The sequence below is a fragment of the Sphaerodactylus townsendi genome, linkage group LG03, assembly GCF_021028975.2.
Source record: "Sphaerodactylus townsendi isolate TG3544 linkage group LG03, MPM_Stown_v2.3, whole genome shotgun sequence".
Taxonomy (NCBI): Eukaryota; Metazoa; Chordata; class Lepidosauria; order Squamata; family Sphaerodactylidae; genus Sphaerodactylus; species Sphaerodactylus townsendi.
The window spans coordinates 84,476,873-84,491,077 of record NC_059427.1 but is presented as its reverse complement, the minus strand read 5'-3'; the positions used below and the strand labels follow the sequence as shown (position 1 = coordinate 84,491,077).

The 14,205-nt window shown below is 41.0% G+C and overlaps 1 protein-coding gene and 1 long non-coding RNA gene across 6 annotated transcripts in view; one reads left to right on the top strand and one right to left on the bottom strand.

Annotated features, from left to right (window-relative positions):
- MYOT (myotilin) overlaps window positions 1–14,205 on the top strand; it is a 64,045-nt gene that overhangs the window by 14,374 nt on the left and 35,466 nt on the right. The window contains 4 exon segments of the mRNA XM_048488587.1: window positions 6,844–6,910; window positions 7,001–7,130; window positions 7,880–7,942; window positions 10,836–10,977. Coding sequence (XP_048344544.1) covers window positions 6,903–6,910; window positions 7,001–7,130; window positions 7,880–7,942; window positions 10,836–10,977 — 343 coding nt within the window. The 5' untranslated portion in view covers window positions 6,844–6,902.
- LOC125428457 overlaps window positions 1–14,205 on the bottom strand; it is a 61,400-nt gene that overhangs the window by 29,148 nt on the left and 18,047 nt on the right. The gene's annotated exons all lie outside the window — the stretch shown is intronic.

Genomic DNA, 14,205 nt, shown 5'->3' with positions numbered 1-14,205 from the left:
TGATTCAAACCCAAGAAAATTACTTTCAAAAAGCACAAAATAGAATGTAAAATGCAAGTAAATGTTTAAACCATGGCTACATTATAAATGTTCTGAATTCATTTATTACATACAACAACACTACTGTTTGCTGAATTCATTGCATCCTAGTTGAACAGAAGGTGCAACAGATGGAGCATGTTTATTTAACAGCACACCCATGCATTAGAATTGAGCCAGTCTTACCTCTTTACTCGGAAGTTTCAGATATTCTTTTCCCCTCCCTCTGACCCCTACCTCATCCCAACAGCATTTATTTATCATCTACCCAAAGAACTCTTTGTTGCTGAAATAGATGTAATATACTGTCTACTTTTTAGATCTCTGGCAAAGTACTCCATGAAGCCTTACTGATATTTTCCTACCCCTCTCTACATTACATTTGTCCCTGCACTGGAGAGAGAATAATTGTACAAACATTTTAGCAATTCAGGTAGTTGTAATTATTGTTCTTGTCAACTGAGAGCATGACTGGTATGAACCTTATAATACTTCTGGTATTGGGTTGCAAAGATCCACCTCTCTTCATCTGGCAGAATCTAATTCAGTCATCTTCACTAAGATCTAGAGTTACACCAAGTAAAGGTTGCCATTTACGTGGCATACCGTGGTTGTTAAAACAACTCCCTTAGGAACAGTGCATGCTATTTCTTCTTTCAAGGACGAAACCATTTACAATACAGAGGTTTCTGCCAAATCAAATTATAATCTTTTGAAGCAGGAGAGCATAGCAAGAAGCATCACATTGTCTACGAAATACTTTGTGTACCATTGGACTGATAAAGCGGTTTTTGAATAACATGAAACAAGCGAGCTTAGATTTTTTTTTAAAGGTCAGCTAATGGAAGGCTGATTAACCTTCTGTTGTCTAAGTTGGTTGACAGTTGAAATTATGTTCTACAATCAACCACTGAAGTCTGCCTGAAAACTACATACCAGAAACCCTATTTCTTCATCCCAAATCCATGGAGTGTACTATGATTACTGAATGGAGACTGAAACAACCTTCATGCATGTTCAATGCCACTCTGAACATATGATTTTGCATGTCCTAGACATGAGATTTGGTATTCACAAGAAGCTCTAAAACTGAGTCCAAATTGTTCAGTCTTTGTAGGGCTGCTAAGTTTGCAGTTATTTTATGAATTCAGCATCCTCTTTTAGATGAATGTTCAATGGAAAGACCTTGATTCCTCTCCATAGAAGAGAATCCATTAAAAGATACCTTTTTTCCTTTCTCAAAGCAGCACTCAGAGCCACATTATATTCAAGAGATTGACAAAGATGTAAGATGAAATGTATTATTCTGACACAGTAATTTTCAGTATGCTTTCAAACTCTTTGAATGCAGCAGTAACTGCTATATACAGGGAATGACACAGGGTGGGACCAGATCTCGTAGTGTCATAATTTCTAGAAGTCATGGCTACACTCAATGCCAGCACACTTGCTGCTACAGCACAAATACTAGCAAGAATTACCTCCTCCCTTTCATTGGCCCAAAGAGAAGGATGTGTCCAGCATGGAAGTTAGAGATGTTGACCTGATGTCTCAGCAATCCACACCTAGGCTCCAAAGTGATCACCCACACTTCTTCCCTTCTCAGGATCAAGTTACATGATGCATCAGTGCTATATCTGCCAATTTGACCCATGCACATTACCTTTCTCCCCAGAACTTGGAGTTATCATCAACAGAGCAATTAGTATTATGTTTGTGTTGCTTACATTTCTGACAAGGCAAAGCTTTTGGATAAGAATGGACAGAAACCATCTTACTTTGTTCATCGATTACTGGACAACTTGTTTACACAACAGAATAGGTATTTTGGGAATAATGTCCAGTATTCTATAGAATGTCTTTTCAGCATAGGGTTGCCGGATCCTTCTTGGGAAATTCCTGGAAATCTGGAGGTGAAACCTAGGGAGGATGCGGAGGGACTTCAGTGGAGTATAATGTCAGAGAACTCAGCCTCCAAAGCAGCCATTTTTCCCAGGGTAACCTCTGCCATCTGGAGGTCAGTTGTAATTCTAGCAGTGCAATCCACATGGGGGGAGGGCTATTGAGCCAACATGACTCTGCTGCCTGCATCATTGCCAGACCATACAGTGTGGCTCCCAGGCACGAAAGCTCACGCTGTGTTGGCACTCCTCTACATCAGGAGTCCACACTGACACTGATGGGGACATTCCTCTTGCTGCCAGTGACTTATGCCTGCAAAAATGTAGGAGTAGCCCACTGGCATACAATGGGAAGTATTGGGCCATGGTTGAGTTTTTTGTTTTTCCTCCCTTGTTGCACCACTCCATTCCTCTTTGGAGGCAGCTACACCATCTTCAGCCACTAGGAAACTACCCCCACTCTCATGGACTGGGCTGTAAGAGAACTCCATGTTCAACCTATAGGTTGGCAACCCAATTTCAGTAACTGTCTGATCACAATACCTGCCTGATTAATCAGGAAAAGAAAATTGTGCAATAGTAGTTTTGTCACATTAAACAGGAGACATAAATATCTAAATCTGGTATAATTAAAGAGACAGATACCTTTTAGATTTTAGCTATCCTGCTGTCATGCTAATTGTTTAAATCTTCATTTTGATTTCTGATTCATGGCCAAGAAACTATCCTTAGTTTGTCATTCAGCCATAATCACAAACCGTGATTTGTGAGAAAAGGAAGTTGTCTGTTTCCAAGTTGCTTGCAAGAGGAAGGAGGAATAGAGCTTGCAACCAAGAGGAATGGCCAAGTTTGTTTATTTTTACATATTACATTCTTACAACCTTTACACTTAAGTCTGAACGTATGGGCGATCGGATAAACTTTGTCAATTGGATCAGTTTTGTCAATTTCACATAGAACTACCGATGTAACAGAGAGCGATGTTGAAGCCTGGGGCAATTGAAATGAGTACCAAGAGTAATCACTGCATGTAATTGAGGATGGTTGCAGTAACGATCATTCATTACTGCAGATCAAATTCTTCCTTAATCAATCTTAGTCTTCTTGCTTTCTTGTCTTTTTGGATTTCTCCACACTCAAATTAGTGAACCCCCTCCAATCCACACTGCACCTAATGTAACACTATAGAAAGAGGGTGAAATATATTAAAGTAAGGAAAAATAGACAGTCAGTAAATTCTTATTGAACGTATTGATCAATCAGAGACTTGCAAGCAGAACCTGCTGCTGAGTGTCCAACTGTGATATTGGAAAGTGAAGGCTAAGTCAGTGGTGTAGTGTTGCTTTGCAGGTCAGGCAGGATCTGGCCTGGCTGGGGCCTTTGCTGTGCTGCTCTTGAAGGACCTAGGTCTCTGCTGTGCTTTCTGGTAAGGAATAGGGGGGAAGGAGAGGTTGTAGTTGTTGAAGATGATGTGTGGAGTTGTTTCCTGACTTATTTGTCCTGACGAAGAAGATTTTGGTGTGGTGTGATTTTTATGATAAAGTTGAAGATAAGGAACACTGAGTTGATGGAAGTATTTGAGAGTATGTAAAAATAAGCAATCTATGACAATCCCCATAAGTCTCATTTTAACTCATTTTAAAGGAAGAACTGTTTATGTAGAGATATGGTAAAGAAATACGGTTTGCTTTGTTGTCCTGTTGTAACCTAGGATCAGTGTCCCCCATTATAACATTATTTTTCCTACAGCTGTTATACACAAAGGATGCAAAGAAGGTTGTCAGTTCTGGGAAGGGAAGTACCTGGAGATTTGAGGGTGGAGCCTGGGAGGGCATTGCTTTGGAAAGTAGGTTGTCAGGTCCGCTCTGCCCAATAGTTGGGGGTAGGGATAGGATTGCCAGATTTAGGTTGGGAAACTCCTGGAGATTTGGGGAAGGAGCCTGGGGACTACATGGACCTCAGCAGGATACAATGCCACAGAACCCAGTCTCCAAAGTATCAATTTTTTCCAGGGTAACTGACCTCTGTAGTCGGGAGATGACCTGTAATTCCAAGGGATTCCCAAATCTCACCTGGAGGCTGGCATGTCTATAAACAATGAGTCCTGTAGGCTCTGTTCTCAAATAAGCGTGGAAAGAAGTGCATGAAAAGAATAGTAAGCTTAATAAAGCTTATTATTGTTTTGTGTATACAAGAAATTAAATACACAATTGACAGAGAGGCCTAACTGAGTAGTATTACCAAACGGGTAGAGGGGCTGGTTGAGAATGAGGTGATTAGAAGGGGTAGTAGAAACCCGACCATTTTCACCCTAAGGGTATAAAGTATGACAGTACAGAGACCCTTAAGAACATAAGAACAAGCCAGCTGGATCAGACCAGAGTCCATCTAGTCCAGCTCTCTGCTACTCGCAGTGGCCCACCAGGTGCCTTTGGGATCTCACATGCAGGATGTGAAAGCAATGGCCATTTCATATACGTTGCCAAGCGTGAAATCGTGAGCACCTGTTTGGCATAAGGCATTTGCAATCTCAGATCAAGGAGGATCAAGATTGGTAGCCATAGATCGACTTCTCCTCCATAAATCTGCCCAAGCCCTTTTTAAAGCTATCCAGGTTAGTGGCCATCACCACCTCCTGTGGCAGCATATTCCAAACACCAATCACACGTTGCATGAAAAAATGTTTCCTTTTATTAGTCCTAATTCTTCCCCCCAGCATTTTCAATGTATGCCCCCTGGTTCTAGTATTGTGTGAAAGAGAGAGAAATTTCTTTCTGTCAACATTTTCTACCCCATGCATAATTTTATAGACTTCAGTTATATCCCCACTCAGACGTCTCCTCTCCAAACTAAAGAGTCCCAAACGCTGCAGCCTCTCCTCATAAGGAAGGTGCTCCAATCCCTCAATCATCTTCGTTGCCCTTCTCTGCACTTTTTCTATCTCTTCGAGACATCCTTGAGATGTGGCTACCTAAGGAACTGGAAACACAAGTGTACTCTAAGTGTGGTCGCACTTAATCGCTTTATAGAAGGGCATGACAATCTTTTTTCATGAAAACCCTTCTTCACTTCATTGACATGTCCTCTCTTAAACTGATCACTGTGATTGAGTATAAGGGGTAAGGATGGGGACAAAATCAGTTTGCTCTGGCTCTGCCCACCGCTTGCTGCCTGCCTTTAGCCCTATCAACCACACTGGGCAAATTTTTCCCTGCAACCAAGTGTTGCAAATTTCAAAATTTTATGTGCTATTATGTACATGGTTCTTCAGTGCCCCCACTCTTTCCAATAATAGTGGTTGGTTGTTTTGTGGCATCAGAGAAAGTCTGGAAAAATATTCTTGATAATGTTCCTGGTTGTCTGGCAGTAAATAGGCTTTCAACATTTAAAAAATGTTAATAGTAATTTAAAAACACAAAAAGTGCAATTGTAAAAAAAAGGTTGCACCTGATATAGTTTAAGTTTGTATATTTTAAATAGTTAAATGCTGACTTATGCATTAGTTGGTTGTGTGTATTGATTTTCTGACAAAAATAAACCTTATTCTTGTTATTTATATATTTTCCTTTTTACTTAAATAATTATTATGAAAGTATGGGAGGCACAATTTGATATTCTTGCCTTGGGTGCAAAATTAGCTTGTTACGGCTCTGGAGGTGAGGCAGTTTGTGTCCAGTGATGTGGCTTTTTCAGTGACGGCACCTCACATCTAGAGTTCCCTTGAGGTTGCCCTGCCCCTGCCATACTCTACTTTAGCTACCAGGCCAAATTGGGTTTTTTGCTTAGGCTTTTAAATTAGTATTCCATTTCTTTTGGCAGTTTTTGTGGTCTGCTTCTAGACTGAACGGACTGTCTCATGAACATCATTTTAACTTGCTCCATGTTATTTTATGTTTTTATGCCCCAGTTGTTTTTATTCTGTGACTTTAAGAGTTGTTTTCATGGCTTCTCTTACACTGTGGTTACATGATTTTATTGTTTGGTTTGTGAGTCACCTTAAGCAAATCTGGAGAAACAAATAAGCCATTTATAATGGCCATGGCAGCATTAGCTCTGTAAATTCATACAGATGCAACTGGACCTTTGTTCCAAATGAGCAAAATATTTGTTTTCAGTTATTGAAAATCTGCTGTTGGGGTAGCCATGCTAGTCTGCTCACTCACAGGCAAAGAGAAGTTTTATGGCGTTTTAAAGATTTATGAGATTTTATTCCATGGAGAGTAATATCCTTTTATGCAGATCACCTTATTTTAATTGCAGAGTTTCAAGCATCTGAATATAGGATCTCACTCCCCAGCCAGGTATTTTAACAAACAAACAAACCTTTCTTGCTAAGTGTTTCAGCATTCCAAAGTGAATGGCTAGGTCTCAAACCTTCATTTATTTTCAAAGGGTATTGTAATTTCTAAGGTTGTTTCTGCTGTTAAGACATCCCATTCCTTTGGATTAGCCAAGCTCATTTCCTCCTATGAAATTTTTCTTAAAGAGTGGAAAGTTTTCATCCTGTTAGCACATTCAATAAGGCATTAGTGTCTTTTAAATTTCAACTGACTGTTGACAAACACCATACAGGTAACAGTTGCTAAAGTGGTAATACTAACTGAATACCTCAATAGAAGTTAACCCAAACCTCTCTAGGAAATAAAGTCTAACAAAAACTGAAAACTAAGACTAAAGGACTCTCCACCTAATGAAGGGGCTGGCATATTACTTCTATTTGTACTCAGTGGCAACACTGCTAATTTTGGCATAGCACATTCCTTTCTATTACATGATGTCTGCCTACCATGCAGTTTGCACCTTATCTGTTAAACTTGCTTTTTATTACCCCTCAAGGGACGTAGAAGATCTTTGGGTCTAACATACAAGCCTGATTTATATGTTGTTTCCTGTACGTTTATAGGGAAATCTTGACCAAGCTCTTCCCTCTGAGTCCTGGCACTCAGGCCAGGCCACCAAGGAATGTCACAGTAAGTGCAGAGGCTGTTTGCTCCATATAATCACCCAATAAAATGTCTGTCTCACCCTATAGCCATGTGTATTGTTTACCTTTCTTATAGGACCAAGCGGAAAACCTCCAGTCTTTCCCTGACCATTGGTTCCCCAGCCAATGAAGAGTCTAGCAGCAGCAATAAAGCACGTCACAGTTATTTCACATTAATTCACCCATTTTCCATTGATCTTCAAAGAGTAGGTTAAACAATTCATTTTCTCTTCGCATTAATTGAAAACATGTAACAACGTTCTGCAAATATTGAGCCCCATATTGAGGCTTAAGTTTGTTTTCATTTGTTTATTCCTTTTCCCATTTCAAACATTTTTGGCATCACTCAGTGAAAGGATTAGAGCTAGTCATGTGGCTGTCCTGAAGCTTAGCCATTTGTCATATTCTTCTAAAGACATTTAAGAAAGGACAGTTGGATCAAAGCAGCTACTTAGTATAGAGGTGGAGAATTCAAAACATTCAGGGATTTAAATGCCTTTCAAGTGGCTGGGGAGAAGTACAGAGAGAGATTACATAAGCTTCTTTTTATATGATTATGCTAAAGCAAAAAGCAGATGCATTTTCAGCAATATCAATTATCTGGATTGTTTAGAACTTTGCTGAGCAATAAGAAGTTTCTGAGGTAGCCACTGAAGCAAATGTTTCCTTATGAGGTGAGAATATTAGAAATTTACAGCATTTTTGTAAAACTCATGTATCTATGCATGACTTCTTAGTAACAGCAACAGTTTCTCCAAAACATACAGCATGGATTCTTCCCTGATTACCTAGCCAGTTATGAAATGTTACAGTAGCATTTCTATTCTGATTGACTGTGTCCATATCCACTGTATTTAACATCAGCTCTTACACCATTACAGTTTTGATTAAATGAAAGATTTAAGCAGCCACCAAGGCTAGCTACTGCAATGCATGCCCTTTGTGTAATATACAGATGCAGACTCCATTGAAAAAGCAGACTGGATCTGCCTTTGAAGCAGCCCCTGTCTTTGTAAAGGTAAGCAGCATGATGTGTTTGGATCCAAGATCCCACTGCACAAAATGGAAAAAAACCCTTATTTACAGCCTTCAGGAAACTGATTCCAGAGTACTGGAAAATCCTCTTTTGTAGGGGGATCTTTATGTCTACGCTGTTTAATATGTCAAAGCACCATTTTTAGCAATCATTTCCCCTCGCAGATCAGTAGCCAAACTTTTGAAACTTCCATATCAACCACTGCAAAATGCCTGAACCAAACCATCATTCTCAACAGCGCGAATAGCTTAAATGTCTGGCTATACCAGCCAAAAAGGAAAATGTCCCCAGAATTGCCAGTCAAGCTTGCTAGGTAATGCATGCAAAGTGTTGCGGTCACTACTGATCTCAGAGAAAATTCCTCAGAACCTCAAATACATATTTTAAGTATTTTTATTAGTTATAATATATAATAAATGACATTAATGACATAGAAACAACATTCAAACAATTCATTACTGACATACAACTAGTAAGAGAGATGAGATTAAAAAGAGAGGAAAGAAAAGAGAGAAGAAGGTGAGAAAGAAGAAATAGTGGTTAGAGAATAGAAAATGAGAAAGTAAGAGTAAGAAGAAAGGAAAGTGAGTTTACATTTATTAAGGGTAACTATGGCCATTTCCAAGACGGGGTTACAATTAGTTGGGTCGGCGTTACAAGACGCTTGTACCTTAACCCTCTGGGACCATACACACGAACAGTCCCAGAAAACAACCGGAAGACGGGCGCCATGGGAGCTGGCCACACCAAGGTCGACCGCCGCTGCGGCCATCTGACGAGATCACCCAGTTTCAGGGACACGCCCTGTGCGACCGCTCCAGCGTCGCAGGGCAGGGGGGGCGTGTCCCCAGGCCTCGGCGACACACTGGACGGCCGCAGCGACGGTAGGTCAACAGTTAAAAGGGGGGAGGGAGGGCGCCTTCGAGCCGCTGCCGTTCACACGGCAGTGGCTCGAGGCCGCCGTTTTCCATAAACCTCACTGGGGAAGCGAGGTCGGAAAACGGCGAGGTCGGAAAACGGCAGCAGCTGCGCCCCCTGTGCGAACAGCTCCCTGGAGACGGCATTTTTGCCGTCCCCAGGGCGCTGTTAATGGCCCGTGCGGAAAGGGCCTATGATTGGCCCTTAAAATTTACATGATCGTTCTTATTTGTTATGCCACTGAAGAAAAGAGTCAAACAGTTTCAAAAACCAGCCTTGTTCAATATCTTTTTGAACATTTTACAGAAAGGGAAGAGAAAAGGTTGAGAGGGGAGAGCAGGGGTGTAGCTGCAATGGGGACATCTGGGGCGGCTTGTCCCGGGTGCTGCCATTGCAGTCACGTGGAGAGGAGAGCGGGGAGCGTGTGGGGTTGTTTGGAGGCCGGGGCATGTTGGAGACTGGGCATGTCGGGGTGCGGAGGAAGCACATGGGCAGTTGATGCCCTGGAAGCAGTTTCCCCACCCTTCATCACTGTGGGAGGGAAAATGTAATGATTTGAGATATCAATGAATTATTACTGTCATTAATTCCTCCAGTTTTGTTTAGCCTAATGAGATGGTTTGCCTTGGGATCAAATTATATGTCATTTTGGGAATCCGTGATTGCATTCTTCAACTTATAATTTAGCTTTGAAAAGCAGATATTGGAAAGAGTTTTTTCCACTGTTTCCCTCACATGTTCTTTCGTCAGTTGAAGATGCCCTGTCTTGCTTTTAGCCCAGGTATCAGTAATGAAATTCTAATAATTTAACATCTGGTTTGTTGTTCCCCCCTCCCTGCCTGTGCCCCCTGCCGCCCACTTACCTGGCTGCTGCATCCCCTTCTTTTGGATGTTGAGTTGGGGGGAGGTGAGGGAAGGTGGTGGAGGCGGCTCGGCCCATGTGCCACCGGGCCCGCCTGCCTGACCACCAAAGGGGCTGGGCTTCTTTCATTGGCCAGCCGTGAGAGGCAGCCAGCCTCAGAGTGGGCTGCACACCTGGAGGCTGGCTGCACAGCCCAGGGGGGCTTTCTCTGGCATTGATCGGGAGGCCTGGGTGGGCAGCAACTGCCAGAGGCCCCTTGGGAAGCTGGCAGGCTGCAGATCAGGCTGCGCACCTGGGCCAGTGGCAAGGCCTGCCAGGCTGGCCTTCCCAGGCTAGGATAGCAACTAGGAGGCCTGGTCAGGTTTCAGCTGGGCTGTGGCCACTAGAGGCCCCCATGGCCGCAAGCCTCTGGGCCGGCAGCACTGCTTTTAGAGGAGGCCTGCTTGTGCCCAGCTGCTCCGGGGCTCTGAAAGCCCCCTCACTCCCCCTGCCCTGGGGTCGTGGGATTCATTCAGCCAGTTCGCCAACCTGCACAAAAAATTAACTACCGGTTCTGCTGAACCGATGCGAACCGGCTGAATCCCATCGCTACCTGCTGTGTACCTGTGGCCAATTATCCAATGCAGGCTGTTCCCTGCTCTGATGCAAAATGTTGTGCCAGAAGTGCTCTCTTTTCCCACAGAAAGCAAGAAGCTCTGCCAGGGCGAGAGGAAGCGCATTGGGACAAGAAATCCTACTCTGATGCACCTCCTCTCTCAGCACGCTGCAAAGAGGAAGTGAATCAGGACAAGATTTCTTGACCCAATGCATTTCCGGTCCCACCACCTGCCAGATCACGGTGGGTAATCGGCCTGTGCTACACCTGTTCCCCTCCCCCTAGCACTGTGGCATCCTAAGAACACTTTCCTGGAAGTAAGCCCCACTGAATAAAATGAGACTGTCTTCTGAGTAGACATGATTAAGATGACTCCCACAGTTTCCCATTTCTATTTGTATTTTGTTAATTTATCTCTTACCATATTCAATTAGGTTGATGTGATTGTATGGACAAGTTTTTCATATATAAAAATTACAGCTGTTTTCCACCTTTTATAGGGCCTACAAAACATTAAAACCACCAAAGGACAGCTAGTGGTGTTTGAATGTCGAATACAAGCAACATCCACTTTTCAAGTTCGCTGGTACAGAGGGAATAATCAGATAATTGATTCTGCAGACTTCCGGATATTGAGAAAAAGTAGGATTTTTAAAATATATATATATACATATATATTTCCACTTCTAATGTAAGTGCTGTGTTTAAAAGAAAATGATCATTGTTCCTATTAGTGAAATGTTGATTAATAATTAGGTGGGTCTATAATTTGCAAGACTGGACTAAATTCTTTTATGCAAAAGAAACTTCCAGCCGCTTCCAAAATATTTGAAGCAAAAATATTTGAAGCAAAAATATTATCCTCTCTACTCTATGGAACTCTACTCTATGGATTTAGGATTTTGACAGCGATATTGATAAATTACAGTCCTCCTTTTACAGGAAAATTCCGGGAGCCCCAAAATGTGTTCCTAATACTATTATTTATGTGGAATTGGGCCTACATTATGTTGAAACTAAAGCTTGGATTATTTTCTTAAGATTTTGGTTAAAAATATTCTTTAGAGCAAATGCCAACTCTCTTTTGCCCTATTTCAAAACTGATCTGCTTGGTATTCCTGGTTTTCCAATTTAGAAATCAAAATAAAGTCCTTAGGTTTCTCCATGGAATTTTTTGAACCCCTAAATGATGATTACATACTTCGATTGCTTAGACAAAGAATCTTTGATATGGAACATCAAAAACTTCACCCATCACAGCCGGCCACATGCTCACCTGAGACACTGAATTTAACCACCTCCCACGGAAAAATGGCACAATATTTCTTCAATCTTGATAACCCATCTAATCGCGGAGCATTTATGCTTGCTAGGGTTAATGTTTTTCCCTCCAAAGTAATGGCTGGAAGATACCAAGGTATTCCAAATGTCTGTGCCCTGCTATTTCTGTGGACTCAATTCAGCATATTCTCTTAGATTGTCAACTTCATTCCACTTTACATAATACATATACAACTCCGCTTCTCAAAGCAAAAAATAGTCTGCCTATGACATATCTGGTGCCTTATCTATTAAATGATCTCTCCTCCAAGATAACACTTAAGATTGCTACCTTTTTAGCCGAGGTGATAAATGAAAGACATTAGCACTAACACATCTGTTCTGAATTAGTTGATTTAAGTATCGAAATATTTCGCCGTATAATTGAGGATTTTAGTCGAAGTGACAAATGAAAGTTGATAATTTTAATAATTCTGATCTTAATTAGTAGATTTAACTATTTAAATGTTTTGTCATGTATTTGCAGACTTGCATATATAGTATTTTAATATAACTGGTTCATTGGTTATTCCATTATTTTGTACCTATCTATATGACTATATCGTATGTAGCATTTTATATAATATGTCTAATAAAGGTCATACTGTATCAGTCAGGTTCTAATGACTATATCACATTACTCTTATCTGATAGTTACATCTCAAAATGGCATACTTTGATCCTCAAGAATGTTGAAACTATAGGTTTGCCTATTGATTCACTGCTCATGCTTACTTATTGGGAAGCCTTTAAATCAGTTAAGAACAGACTCCTGGATTTAGACTTTCAGAATCTGATGCTTGCTGCCAAAACAACATGTTTTCCCACCACTATGCTAATCCTATATGAGTGGGGTGTTATGACGTCATATCTCCGTGTACTAGTCAATTCCAATTAAAGAAGAACCTTGGCAATCGCAAGATGTAATGTATTGCCTTCGGCTCTACTGGAGGGGAGACATAAGAATGTGGAATGTTCAAACAATTCTGCTCCTGTAATACAGCCTCTATTGAAACATATATCCACTCTTTATTTGAGCGTTCCCAATTTGATAAAATCAGACTGAAATACAAGGATTCTATTTCATTGTACTGCCTATATTTACCAGATTGTTACAAAATTCCATATTTGAACAATCCTGAGGTATCATTCTGTGAAACAGTTGCTAATTTTTTCTTCTTAAAATTATGAATTGTTAATGTTTTTACTCTTTTTACTTTTTCTGCTGTAGCTGTTTTCTATGGATTTTGTTTTTGTTTTTGTATGTCAATAAAGGCTTATGTATGTATGCCTCATATGGAGACCTGTCTATGCAGCCATCCACATGATGCAGTTCTTCTCATTTTTTAAAAAAGGAGATATTATGTAAATCAAGTTTTTTGAGCCTCAGCATGTGGTACCCATATATCAAGAGGTCGGAGTGTTTTGTCTAAGCCCATGAATGAGCTTCTTTTCTGTTTCTGGCAACACAGAAGTGGAGGGCAAGGGGGGAGGTGTGCAGTGTGAAAGAGTGGGAAGGGTGGAGCTAAGTAAGCTGACTGTGGACAGAAAGAACATGTCTGGGGCAAAGCTGTGCTCACTGGCAAATATGCCCACTCTGGTGGCAAGGCAAATTACAAGTCATGCTAAAAGTGGTGTCACTTGCCATGGAGACAGTGGAAGGTGAAAGAGGGGCGTGAGGAAATATGTCCATATAAGAAATCTTACTGTGACAGACATTTGCCCCCACCACGCAGCAGGTACCTTGTGCATAACTGGGCCAAATTTCTGTGCTTTGGTTCTTTTCCATAATACTTCTCACATCTTTTCTCCCCAACTGTTGTCTAACAGGTGATGTGCAGAGGGTACAGAGAGGTTAAAAATAGGTGGGACAATGCAGAGCTAATGAGGGAAAGTGGAACAGGCATTAAAATTAGAACAAATGTGTTGTATTAGGTGATGCTGCATAGATTAGGATCTGATGAAATGATTATAATGAAATGCTAAGCCTTCGTGGCATTTCAGGCTGCATCAACACTGAAATCATACCACAAGCATCTCTCATATTAAGAGATTTTCCACATAAATCCGCAAAAGGCTCCATTGAAAGACATGCTATTGATTTCAGTGGGGCTATCACTGAGATTCACAAGGTTCATTTATTACGTTAGAACATGAGCATGTTATTTTTGTATCTCACAGTAATGTTTACTAGTATTACATCATTAAAAACACATGTTTGATTTTTAGCTCTCTAGTAGCTGAATAAGTATTTATAAGAGCCCGTTAAATCTCAGGGCAAAAGTCATTCCATCATCCCACAAGCTTCTTGTGTTGCATTGGGCATTATAAATACACTGCTTCTCCGACCAACATTGTGAGTCTAAAATGAATAGGGTCGTCAAATGGGCATGCCAACACACTTATTTCAGTAAGGGGCATGGTTCCCATTTGTTGATTCCACAACTTATTTATTTATTTATTTATTTGTTCCACTTTTATACCGCCCTTCCCCAAAGGGCTCAGGGCGGTTTACAACATGAATACATACAAGTGGATACATAAAGTAGA